The sequence below is a fragment of the Salmo salar genome, chromosome 10 (assembly GCF_965601325.2).
Source record: "Salmo salar chromosome 10, fSalSal1, whole genome shotgun sequence".
Classification (NCBI taxonomy): Eukaryota; Metazoa; Chordata; class Actinopteri; order Salmoniformes; family Salmonidae; genus Salmo; species Salmo salar.
The window spans coordinates 118,648,263-118,662,500 of record NC_138300.1 but is presented as its reverse complement, the minus strand read 5'-3'; the positions used below and the strand labels follow the sequence as shown (position 1 = coordinate 118,662,500).

General features: G+C 40.4%; 2 protein-coding genes across 8 annotated transcripts in view; both read right to left on the bottom strand.

Moving 5' to 3' along the window:
* Positions 1 to 588, bottom strand: part of LOC106561692 (filamin-C) — a 45,106-nt gene extending 44,518 nt beyond the window's left edge. For all 3 annotated transcript variants that reach the window (XM_014125898.3, XM_014125899.3, XM_014125900.3), the window contains exon 1: positions 1 to 588. This exon is cut by the window's left edge and continues 238 nt beyond it. In XM_014125898.3, coding sequence (XP_013981373.2) covers positions 1 to 147 — 147 coding nt within the window. In that variant the 5' untranslated portion in view covers positions 148 to 588.
* Positions 589 to 10,328: 9,740 nt separating this feature from the next.
* Positions 10,329 to 14,238, bottom strand: part of LOC106561691 (uncharacterized) — a 63,932-nt gene continuing 60,022 nt past the window's right edge. For all 5 annotated transcript variants that reach the window (XR_014379152.1, XM_045688494.2, XM_045688493.2 and 2 more), the window contains one exon: positions 10,329 to 13,227. Coding sequence is in view for 4 of the 5 variants with exons in the window: in XM_045688494.2 (XP_045544450.1) it covers positions 13,215 to 13,227 (13 nt within the window). In the remaining variant the exon portion in view is untranslated. The remainder of the gene's footprint in view (positions 13,228 to 14,238) is intronic.

Below are 14,238 nucleotides of genomic sequence, written 5' to 3'. Positions count from 1 at the left end.
CTGGATCTTCTTCCATGGCGCATCCTCGGCCAGATCTTTCTCCGTAGCCGGCATCTCGTCTTCCTCGTCCCCCTCGAAGTTGTCAGTGCCCTGGTAGAGCTGTGGTGGCTGGCTGTCGTCGTAGTAATGTGTGTTATTGCTCGTCATGTTGGCGGTTTTCCGTGTCCCTTTTTATACAGCAAGTCAGACCGATGTGTGAAGTTATCTGTAAAAAAAAGTTTAGCGTGTCGATGCCAAGCTCGAGCGCTCTTGCTGTGGTAAAAGTTCAAAACTTGGAGAAGAGAGTTTCAACCAAAAAAAAAATGTCCCGGAGACTTTTCGGATGTCCTTGTGAAGAAGCCTCTTCTTGTCAGGACAATGATGAATTGATCCGATTTACAGTCCTTGTTACTGCAATGCAGCCTGTGGCTGGTTTTTAATTGGCAGAGGCTTGACAAATGTAGTCGCTGCCTCTTAATAGATCTGCTCAGAGAACAATGTCGCTTTTTCAAAGATGGGTTCTTCAGTCCAGTTCGCGCTATAGCACCTGAGGAGTAGAGTAGCACTGTAGTTCACTGGAGTCTGTTGGTTAAACTTGAATGGTGTGTGGTGGGCGAGAGTGGGGTATATAAAGATACCCTGGGGGTCACGTCACACCCGTCGTAGACCCCATAGTCATAACTACAATCATAGGCTATTTTCTAATCCATATGGATAACGGGGTGAGTCAGGATTGGCCGTAAAGGATGGTCGGGCAGTGATTGGTGGACCCCCACTCAGAGCAACATTTGTGACAGCGCACTGTATTTTTAGCCACTCCACTTTGGGTGGTGGGAGGCCGGGACTTCTTGGTTGTTGTAAAGTAGCCTTATGATCAGGGCTCGAGATCCTGAATTGTTAAACAATTTAGACAAGAAAAGATAATGACGCGTCCTAAAATCAAGTGGGTTTTAATATGTGACCCATGTCGTTGTGTATGTGACAAATACATTTGATTTGATTTGTGTGTTTATGTTGTTATATCGCCTATTGTTGTTATATCGCCTATTGGCCTTTTGGCCTTTTACCACTTTGTTAATAAATCCTTAAAACATTATTTATTAGTGATGAGATGTCCTACACAGAAGCCTCGTTTACACCTTGAGCTGACATCAATAAATCAGTAGCCTATCTGATCAAGGTTTGTGGTGTAATATTTAAAATGGTATCCATTTATTGTTTCCGCATTGTGACCAAATTAGCTGGTGCCTCCCTGTATGCAAATTATTTCACAGATATTCTTTAAAAAATAATATGAATGTACACTGCCGGTCCATCTACATATTCAAGGGTTTTTCTTTACTTTTACTATTTTCTATATTGAAGAATAACAGTGAAGACGTCAAAACTATTAAATAACACATATGGAATAATTTTGTAACCAAAAAAGTGTTAAACAAATCTAAATATATTTTACATTTGAGATTCTTCAAATTGCCACCCTTTGCCTTGATGACAGCTTTGCACACTCTTGGCATTCTCTCAACCAGCTTCATGAGGTAGTCACCCGGAATGCATTTCAATTAACACGTGTGCCTTCTTAAAAGTTAATTTGTGGAATTTCTTTCCTTTATAATGCGTTTGAGCCAATCAGTTGTGTTGTGACAAGGTAGGGGTGGTATACAGAAGATAGCCCTATCTGGTAAAAGACAAAGTCCATATTATGGCAAGAACAGCTCAAATAAGTAAAGAGAAACGACAGTCCATCATTACTTTAAGACATGAAGGTCAGTCAATACGGAACATTTCAAGAACTTTGAACATTTCTTCAACTGCAGTCGCAAAAACCATCAAGCGCTATGATGAAACTGGCTCTCATGAGGACCGCCACAGGAATGGAAGACCCAGAGTTACCTCTGCTGCAGAGGATAAGTTCATTAGAGTTACCAGCCTCAGAAATTGCAAATAAATGCTTCACAGAGTTCAAGTAACAGACACATTTCAACATCAACTACTCAGATGAGACTGTGTGAATCAGGCCTTCATGGTCGAATTGCTGCAAAGAAACCACTACTAAAGGACACCAATAAAAAGAGTCTTGCTAGGGCCAAGAAACACGAGCAATGGACATTAGACCGGTGGAAATTTGTCCTTTGGCCTGGAGTCCAAATCAGAGATTTTTGGTTCCAACCACCGTGTCTTTGTGAGATGCGGTGTAGGTGAACGGATGATCTCTGCATGTGTATTTCCCACCATAAAGCACAGAGGAGGAGGTGTTATGGTGTGGGGGTGCTTTTCTGGTGACACTGTCTGTGATTTATTTAGAATTCAAGGCACACTTAACCAGCATGGCTACCACAGCATTCTGCAGCGATACGCCATCCCATCTGGTTTGGGCTTAGTGGGACTATCATGTGTTTTTCAACAGGACAATGACCCAACACACCTCCAGGCTGTGTAAGGGCTATTTGACCAAGAAGGAGCGTGATGGAGTGCTGCATCAGATGACCTGGCCTCCACAATCCCCCAACCTCTACCAAATTGAGATGGTTTGGGATGAGTCGGACCGCAGAGTGAAGGAAAAGCAACCAACAAGTGCTCAGCATATGTGGGAACTCCTTCAAGACTGTTGGAAAAGCATTCCAGGTGAAGCTGGTTGACAGAATACCAAGAGTGTGCAAAGCTGTCATCAATCTACACCTGTCTAAAGATGTGGGCAAAATCAGAATTTGGACAAGATCAGGACAAAGGGTGGATGTTAGCACCAGGTATAAACAGGGCTTCTGTGTTTAGCCTCTGATGGTTATGTTGTCCTTTTGCCCCTTTTACCACTTTGCTAAATCCTTTTAATAATATTTTAACTGATAGGGATTATCTTTATCTCCGAGAGAGAGAGAGAGAGAGAGAGAGAGAGAGAGAGAGATACAGAGATACAGAGATACAGAGATACAGAGAGAGAGAAAGATTTGGGAAGCTTGATTATGAGCCATGAGGTCATATTGATAGTTGTTCATCGAGCTACGAAAGTCATTGTCATTACGTATGGTTCAGAATTATCTGCCACCTCTCTGTGAAATATGTATTGTCAATAAACAAACTCACAGAGGTCAACAATGCGTTCCTCCATGAAGACTAGTGTCCCTTTCAATGCAGCTCTGCAATTGTTGACCAGAGGTCAAATGACCCCTGACCTCCTCACGGGCAGAGGGAGCTGAGGGAAACTTTGATGTCATATTATGTCATCCCAGGCAAATACCATAAATGCTAACATCAACTCATGATATTTAGACCAGACATTAGTCTGCAAAGTCGGCTGTTGTCTAAGTGACCTACAGCTCTGAGAATGTGGCTGTATGTTGTTATGTTATTAGCCTAAAATAACTTATCAATAACATCATTATAAAAAAGTTGATGTGCCCACATTTGTAGACAGGTGTAGACGATTAACAGGCATTGTGTCTGGATATCAATCTAGCGTAAACAGATCTGGATGGTCAAACCATTTAAATCGTCATTAAACCGACCCTCTAAAATCATTGACAGGTGGCACCATTGACTTATGCCATCAGTGATTGTCTTTAAAATAAAGAAATAAATATTATTTTAAAATAGTATCTGTCAGTTAATTTGTATACAGGGAGGCACCAGCTAATCTGGTCACAATGGGGACACAGTGGGATGGATAAGAGACTCTATATGCAACAAACCTTGAATATTGATTGGATCATATTGATCAGATCACGAAACTCACATGTTAGCGCTTGGTGTAAACTGTCTGATGCTGGGACAGCACTTTTGTGACTATTTTATTGGTTCCATTGTGCCAGACAAACCCAGTTGAAGTATTTTAATTTATTTAAAATACTGTTTGAATCCAGGTCTGACACACACACACACACACACACACACACACACACACACAGAGTGTAAGCTATCCTTGACGGGGTAAGCATAGCTAGTAGTGGGCTAAGAATAACTGTGACACATACACAGAGAATGTCCAGGATAACTGTGACACATACACAGAGAACGTCCAGGACAACTGTGACCCATACACAGAGAATGTTCAGGATAACTGTGACACATACACAGAGAATGTTCAGGATAACTGTGACACATACACAGAGAATGTCCAGGATAGTCCTATCCCAGACAGGACACGGGTAGGATTCCTTCTTGTTGTTTTAACACACTTCAGAGAAAATAATACTTTATGTTATATGCTTAATAACTTGTTATAAGCATGTATGAGCCTTTATAACTTCATATTATTTTTAATGCGTTATGTCCCTCCTTGTATACATTTTTCTAACTTTCTTTCCCAACTAGCTCAAAATGGCCTAAACGTAATCAGGATCATTACGACTTGTTTTTTAATGCTTTATCTCTCCAATTTTATGATATCCAATTGCGATGCAATTACGATCTTGTCTCATCGCTGCAAGTCCCCAACGGGCTCGGGAGAGGCGAAACATGACCCGCCAAACCGTGCTCCTTATTAACACCCGCCAGCCGCACCAATGTGTCGGAGGAAACACCGTTCAACTGACGACCGAGGTCAGCCTGCAGGTGCCCGGCCCGCCACAAGGAGTCACTAGAGCGCGATGAGCCAAATAAAGCACCACCGGCCAAACCCGCCCCTAACCCGGACGACGCTGGTCCAATTGTGCGCCGCCCTATGGGACTCCAGGTCACGGCCGGCAGTGACACAGCCTAGAATCGAATCCGGGTCTTAGACTGCAGCGCCACTCGAGGAGACCTACGACGTGATTATTATAAGTAAATGTATCACACAGTGAATATATTCCAGAACATTCCTCAGACACTTGCCCTTGAGTCAGGAGATCATTTCTATATTCACAGTCGATCCAGTATAACTGCCAGTCAGGCTAATTCTGGCCCTTGAGGTTACATACAAACTCAGTAAACGGTGAGTGTTAGTGAAGTCTCTGTGTAATGAGTGTAATATAGAAGACCTCGTCAACAGCCTTGGCACATGCGGAGCCTCCCCTCGTATGTCTGAAATGACCGCCTGGCTGTCAGAGACTTAATGACACTGATATAGAGTCTGCGTCCCACATAGCACACTATTCCCTATTCCCTATTCCCTGGTCATAAGTAGTGGACCATGTAAGTAAGTGTCATTTGGAACGCAGGCATAGAGTTAAGTGCATTGGTTGTTATACGGCCTGTGTAATGTGATGCCGGGAAAAGAGTCGCTCGTCGCTCTGTGTGACACCGACACAGTCGCGCTGGTGATTTCATGAATGGGATTCTTTCTGAAAACCTTAAACGCTCTACCATTACCCATTGGGAAACATTTGGCACATGACGTCTTGGTGACGTTGTCTTCGGGTTGTAATGAGAAGACGTCATATAACCAGAACGCAACAAACTGGTCTCTGTTATAAACAGGAAATATGTATTTTCCTTGATCACATTAACCCTTTAACCGGTATACCAAGAAAATAATATGTGTATGTAACAGCTTAGCTTCCGTCCCTCTCCTCGCCCCTACCTGGGCTCAAACCAGGGACCCTCTGCACACAGACAACAGCCACCCTCGAAGCATCGTTACCCATCGCTCCACAAAAGCCACGGCCCTTGCAGAGCAAGGGGAACAACTACTTCAAGGTCTCAGAGCGAGTGACGTCACCGATTGAAACGGTATTAGCGCGCACCACCGCTAACTAGTTAGCCATTTCACATCGGTTACATGTACTTAGCCTCAATAAAGGCCATAAATGAATAATTTTTGTTTGTATGACTTAAACTGTGATAGATTATGCATTGCAAACATCTCCACCAGCCGCCCAATTAGAGTAAACTAATTTTGTATTGGAATTTGCATAGACTTTTAAAATCTTCCAAAAGATAGTATACATTCATTTACATTATGTCTGCTTCGTTTACTTAGAATGGAAGATAGGCATAGATAAATTAGGACTGATATCAAATGTTGATAAAATATGATACATTTGTGTGTAAAAATATGAATATTCAAATGCATGTAAATGTATGTGTTTACAGTTTATATGCTTAGAATACCAGTAAAATGACATGTACTGAATGGTATTGTGAAACATATAGAAGATAACAGGCACCCAGTAAATATTGATATCGATTTGAAAGGCTTTTTGTATTTGCACAGACAAAAATAGCCCAGAACAATATTTCTCTATTGTCCATTATCACCAGCTTTGACTTATTATCAATCAAATGTATTTATAAAGCCCTTTTTACATCAGCTGATGTCATAAAGTGCTATACAGAAACCCAGCCTAAAACCCCAAACAGCAAATAATGCAGATATAGAAACACAGTGGCTGGGAAAAACTCCCTAGAAAGGCAGGAACCTAGGATGAAACCTAGAGAGGAACCAGGCTCTGAGGGGTGGCCAGTCCTCTTCTGGCTGTGCCGGGTAGACCAGAGGAACCAGGCTCTGAGGGGTGGCCAGTCCTCTTCTGGCTGTGCCGGGTAGACCAGAGGAACCAGGCTCTGAGGGGTGGCCAGTACTCTTCTGGCTGTGCCGGGTAGACCAGAGGAACCAGGCTCTGAGAGGTGGCCAGTCCTCTTCTGGCTGTGCCGGGTGGACCAGAGGAACCAGGCTCTGAGGGGTGGCCAGTCCTCTTCTGGCTGTGCCAGGTAGACCAGAGGAACCAGGCTCTGAGGGGTGGCCAGTCCTCTTCTGGCTGTGCCGGGTGGACCAGAGGAACCAGGCTCTGAGAGGTGGCCAGTCCTCTTCTGGCTGTGCCGGGTGGACCAGAGGAACCAGGCTCTGAGGGGTGGCCAGTCCTCTTCTGGCTGTGCCGGGTGGACCAGAGGAACCAGGCTCTGAGAGGTGGCCAGTCCTCTTCTGGCTGAGCCAGGTGGAGAATATAAGATTACAGGGCTTATTAGCATTCCTTTAATGTGCAGCTCAAACGCCTGGTAGAGGATATTTTTCAAGAGTTCTTAAAATTGTAAAACAACAACATATTAGTAATTTAATCATTCTTAAAGGATGTTCTAGAGGTCAACAACATTTTACAACCTTGTAATTTCCAATATTATACACAATTAGTACAAAAAATTATGGTAAATGAGATTCGGTTTTGCTCACATTCACATCCTGGTTTTCAACCATCTTTGAATGGGTGTTGGGAGTCCGAAAATTAAAACCACATGATTATTTTACTAAATGGTATTGGTTGAGATGATCAAATATGCCAAATAAAATTCATATGTTTAAATTAATATTGTTTGTCAAAATTAGCTCAACTGTCCTGTTGACCTGCCTGTTTAAGTAACGCAGACGGCCACATTTTCTAGGTTTTATTTATTTACTGATAGCCAGGGGCACACTCCAACACTGACATCATTTACAAAGGAAGCATGTGTTTAGTGAGTCCGACAGATCAGAGGTAGTAGGGACGACCAGGGATGTTCTCTTTGATAATTGTGTGAATTTGACCGTTTTCCTGTCCTGCTAAGCATTCAAAATGTATTGAGTACTTTTGGGTGTCGGGGAAAATGTATGGAGTAAAAAGTACATCATTTTGTTTAGGAATGTAGTGAAGTAAAAGTAAAAATAGTCAAATATAGAAATAGTCAAGTACAGATACCCCAAAAACCTACTTATTAAGTAGTACTTTAAATTATTTTTACTTAAGTACTTTACACCACTGCACTGCGGCCTCGTCGATGTCTCCTGTAGTCCACGATCAGCTCCTTTGTTTTGTTGACGATGAGAGAGAGGTTATTTTCCAGGCACCACTCCAGCAGGGCTCTCACCTTCTCCCTGCAGGCTGTCTCATTGTTGTTGGTAATCAGGTCTACCACTGTTGTGTCGTCAGCAAACTTGATGATTAAGTTGTAGATGTGCGTGTCTACGCAGTCGTGGGTGAACAGGGAGTACAGAAGGTGGCTGAGCACGCACCCCTGAAACGCCCCACCTATGATACCCCACCCACATGGCTGCTTCTTGTCATTATTGTTAGCTATCTGGCCTTTCAGAATCATAACAAAGCATGGCTTCCAGCCCCATTGATATATTTTTGTCATTTAGCAGACGCGTTTATCCAGAACGACTTACAGGAGCAATTAGGGTTCAGTGCTTTGCTCAAGAGCACATTGACAGATTTTTCACGTAGTCAGGTTAGGGATTCGAAGCGCTGACCTTTCGGCTAATGTTCTTAAACGCTAGACTACCTGCCACCACTTCCGTGACATTGTCAGCCATCCCATCAATATTTGCATGTTTATATTCTGTACATATCACTGACACGTACAGTACTAAGAGTGATTATATTTTATTTTTCAAATAATTTACTGTTCAAAATATTCCTCCAGGTAACAAAATAGCCACGACTACTGTATAATATACCTCCAAGTAACAACATAGCCACGACTACTGTATAATATACCTCCAGGTAACAACATAGCCATGACTACTATATAATATACCTCCAGGTAACAACATAGCCATGACTACTGTATAATATACCTCCAGGTAACAACATAGCCATGACTACTGTATAATATACCTCCAGGTAACAACATAGCCATGACTACTGTATAATATACCTCCAGGTAACAACATAGCCATGACTACTGTATATTCAACTACTGTATAATATACCTCCAGGTAACAACATAGCCATGACTACTGTATATTCAACTACTGTATATTCAACTACTATATAATATACCTCCAGGTAACAACATAGCCACGACTACTGTATAATATACCTCCAGGTAACAACATAGCCATGACTACTGTATAATATACCTCCAGGTAACAACATAGCCATGACTACTGTATATTCAACTACTGTATATTCAACTACTATATAATACACCTCCAGGTAACAACATAGCCACGACTACTATATAATATACCTCCAGGTAACAACATAGCCATGACTACTGTATAATATACCTCCAGGTAACAACATAGCCATGACTACTGTATATTCAACTACTGTATATTCAACTACTGTATAATATACCTCCAGGTAACAACATAGCCATGACTACTGTATATTCAACTACTGTATATTCAACTACTATATAATATACCTCCAGGTAACAACATAGCCATGACTACTGTATAATATACCTCCAGGTAACAACATAGCCATGACTACTGTATAATATACCTCCAGGTAACAACATAGCCATGACTACTGTATATTCAACTACTGTATATTCAACTACTATATAATACACCTCCAGGTAACAACATAGCCATGACTACTGTATATTCAACTACTGTATATTCAACTACTATATAATACACCTCCAAGTAACAACATAGCCATGACTACTGTATAATATACCTCCAGGTAACAACATAGCCATGACTACTGTATAATATACCTCCAGGTAACAACATAGCCATGACTACTGTATATTCAACTACTGTATATTCAACTACTATATAATACACCTCCAGGTAACAACATAGCCATGACTACTGTATAATATACCTCCAGGTAACAACATAGCCATGACTACTGTATATTATACCTCCAGGTAACAACATAGCCATGACTACTGTATAATATACCTCCAGGTAACAACATAGCCATGACTACTGTGTATTCAACTACTGTATATTCAACTACTATATAATACACCTCCAGGTAACAACATAGCCATGACTACTGTATATTCAACTACTGTATATTCAACTACTATATAATACACCTCCAAGTAACAACATAGCCATGACTACTGTATAATATACCTCCAGGTAACAACATAGCCATGACTACTGTATAATATACCTCCAGGTAACAACATAGCCATGACTACTGTATATTCAACTACTGTATATTCAACTACTATATAATACACCTCCAGGTAACAACATAGCCATGACTACTGTATATTCAACTACTGTATATTCAACTACTATATAATACACCTCCAGGTAACAACATAGCCATGACTACTGTATATTCAACTACTGTATATTCAACTACTATATAATACACCTCCAGGTAACAACATAGCCATGACTACTGTATATTCAACTACTGTATATTCAAAACAACAAAGTCAAAGGGAACAAAATGCAAGCAGCAAACTGAGAACCATAAAATAAAGGCTCATAACTCACGTACACACAGTAGTGTTTGTTTTGAAGAACGGGTTTAATAAGCTTAAACAATCATGTTCAGGTTAAAGCAACGTTTTTACGAACTAAAGTTCAGGAAGTTTAGCAGCAGAAAGATATTTGGTAGAGGAGGTGTTATTACTTCACTCTAGGTTTGATTCCATCCTTGTCTGTGAAGATGTAGGAACTTGAATGAAAACAAACTGTTGTCTATTAGAAGATGTCCCACAACTAAATTCAAGATTCATTTGTGAACAGAGGATCAGTATTGATTTTGGGCGGTTGTTTATTTTTTACTATAGCATGCTCATACTGGGAACTAACACCAAAAACAACCTCTACCTGCATGCACTGACTACTCAACCAAACATAGAGGTATGGAAAACACTTATCAATATTGGTTCTCTTATTAAACTCACATTAAATACACTTTTACATAATTTGGCTATGAAATATACACTGCTCTCTCAAAATAGACTTTCTATAAAGCTATTACAAATGGTGGATTTTAGTAATATTTCTCTCCCACATTAGTCTATAGCACTTCTGAATCTACAACAAATATAAAGTAAAACAGAAACCTTATATTAAACATAAATGAACTTTTAAACTTTTCTCTAAGACTATATGTAGCATGCCTTGTTAACTCTAAAGTAGCTAGACTTTTACTGCGTCACAAAATTTCACAGTTGTTAACAGATCATTTAAAAACGTTTAAAATGCTGCCTGTTCAATCCAGACACATTTAGAATTTGCCAAAAAACGATTGACATTTTTTACATAACAATCCAATTTCAAGAATGCCTTATGCAATCAAACTTGTTTAGCTGCCTCATGGTCTACCAATCATCTGTCCCCACACACAGGCATATCATCACGTACGACCAGACACAGCACAAATTAAATATCCTATCTCTGGTATGTTCACAAGCATCATTCAACTATGGAATGCTGATCGTTAACATTCTCTAGCTGTGTACCTGGAGGAAAAAAAAATCAATTTTAATGACATTTCAGAACATGTGGAAAGACCAACTCAAGCCAAGAAAATCCATTCCCCTTATAAAAAACACATTCCTTTCTCTCCACATTTAAGAAAGTGTTAGTAGATAAAAAGTACAGAAACAACTCAGTTATGAATAGTGTGTACATTAGGTATTTTGAGACATTCACAAGCTCAAGGTTAAATACTCGCTGTCCTATGTGTTGTATGAATAGCTGCTACAGTATATTCATATACATAGATCACGCTATCGAAACATGACACAGAGGTCATATACAGTTAATATGTTACTGTACGAAACATATCCATAATATACAGTTAATGTGTTACTGTACGAAACATATCCATAAAGCATCTTGGGTTAGGAGTGCTGATCTAGGATCAGCCCGTCTCCATCCATGTGATCTTGTTCATTATGATCCCAAAGTTCAAACAGATCCCAGATCAGAACTCCTACTATGAGACTCTTAAAACAAATATGGCCCCAAGACTTCACATGTGAACTGGTGAACTCATCAAAGGCATATCAGAAACAGTGTGGCCGTGCTTGGCATGTGAGCTGACTCATGTAGTCTGGGATGTGGAAGAACAAGAAAATACAGGCGGGGCGTGCTAACTAGTGCTTGACATATTTCGGGTGGCTAATTATACAGTCACTGTATGACAACGCAGACAGAAGCCATGCATGCTCTACTGGGTTAAAATACTATGTCCAACTCTTTCAAATGCTTTGAGCGTTTTCTTTAGCCTGCCTGGAGTGACAGATGGGTGGGGTTTGCCATTTGGGGACTATTATTTTGGTCCATTAAATCAGGATTCTCAATCAAACACAGATAAGGTATTTGAAATTATTTTAGAATAGTATTTCAACCCAAGTCTGTCTGACGGTGCACTAAGTTAAGTTCAGTAAATAAAAGAAGTGACTGTGACTGTGGAGAAAAATAGCTAGGACACTCGTATGTGGGTGAGATGGTTGGTTAAACATAGACTTGAAACACCGGGCTAGGATTGACAGGTGCATTAGGACAGCTGCTAGACTAGCACACATATCTCCCATACAGTTCCCCCTTTAATGGGGACACCATAACAAATAGGCATTTACACAACTCTGAAAACGCAGAATAAACATCCTCACTAATAACAGATTCACTGTAGATAGGACATCTGGAATAATCATTGCATTTTTAAGTAAATGTAAATTGATGAGAAAATATTTTAGAGCGTATGCTTTATAAATTAACTATTGCCTTTAAACATTTTTTTGGGGGAAAGCATCTGTCACTCTAGACTAGAACTATACTAGGTCTTCATTATTAATTTCATTCTAATTGAGAAAAATCCCCATGGTTTGAGCTATTCACAAGACACGGGCACAGACATGAAATTATTTCATGTATTTGACATATTCCTTTAAATAATGAATTACAAGTGTAGATATAATAATATTTTATCAGAAAGATTCTACTAGGACTTATTTACAACATCATATGGATTTTTATTTATTTATTTAACCTCATTTATTTATTTAAGAGTTTTAATTCAGCAGATGTGCAAGACGCAGAGGAGGTTCTTGTTAAAAGATGACCAATCAATTAACATATTAATAAATACATTTAGTAAAATACAAGATGAGAGTTGTATAAGAGTAGTATAAGACATTTAAACTCAGGACCAATTCAGTCCCATAGTCAAGACCCGTGAGACAGACAGAGAGACAGGGACAGAATGAGATGCCAGAGGGGCAGAACCAGCAAGATTTATGCGGAAAGGTACTGTCCAATTAAATGTAAGTATCCACACTATCTTCTCAGCTTCATGAAGACCTGTGTCCCCCAGAACAGGAGAGAAAAGGAGTCCATCTTTTCCATCAGAACTATGAGCACTCCTGTTTTCTGAAGTTTTTCTTTTGAAGATGCTCCTGTTTTCTGAATTAGAAGAATGGTGTGTGATCTGTTGTTCGTCCCAGATTGATGTGATAACGGGGTGGGGATGGAGGGTAGTTGTCTATAAGCAGACATTACCTTCTTTGTCAGTATAACTTGTTACTGATCTGACCTGCTCAACATCTGCACCTGCTCGACCTCTCAACAAGCTAGCCACGATCAGAAGCACAGCTGTTGCCACGGTGACAGTCAGAATAGGGGTTCCGTTCTATATCACACCCCTGAGGACGCAGAGAGAGAAATCAGAGGTCGTATTTAGAGATGTAAGCACACTTACTGTGAGACACACACACACACACACACACACACACACACACACACACACACACACACACACACACACACACACACACACACACACACACACACACACACACACACACACACAAGCACTTAGTGCACTCATTAAGTACACTCAGACACATTTTGGACGTAGAAAAGAGTAAATAATCAAACACTAATCTAGCAGTGATGTCATACTGGAGAGCACTGTATGAAACGGCCCACCTGTCCCATGTCTGTCACCCAAAAATACTTGGTATGTTTTATGCATGTGCTGTATGTCTCATGATAAATGTGACTTTGTAATTGGAAGTCTCTAGCTAGCAACTATCCAATTATAGAAAAAGTGTATTGCCACTCCTAGGTCAATTCTCAGGACCTGATCAAACCAAAACTCTGTTGACCTTTCCTGCAGTCGAATGATCAAAGCGACCTCTGGTGGCCTCATGGGTGGAATGTCATTTATATTTTTCATAATTTTATAATTAATAAACTATTATTTTTTTTTTTTGCTGAAATCTGGTGTATCTATATCAAACGGTTTTATTGTATTTCAGTCATCTGTGATGTACACTGAACAAAAATATAAATGCAACATGCAACAATTTCAAAGATTTTACTGAGTTACAGTTCATATAAGGAAATCAGTCAATGGCAATAAACTCATTACACCCTAATTGATGGATTTCACATGACTGGGCAGGGGCGCAGCCATAGGTGGGCCTGGGAGGGCATTGGCCCACCCACATGCCCCACCCACCCCCAGCCAATCCGAATACATTTTTCCTCACAAAAGGGCTTTATTACAGACAGAAATACTTCTAAGCACCCCCGTCCCCTTCCTCAGACGATCTTGCAGGTGAAGAAGCCAGATGTGGAGGTCCTGGGCTGGCGTTGTTACATGTACTGCAACGTTGGAGGCGGTTTATGGTAGAGAAATGAACATTAAA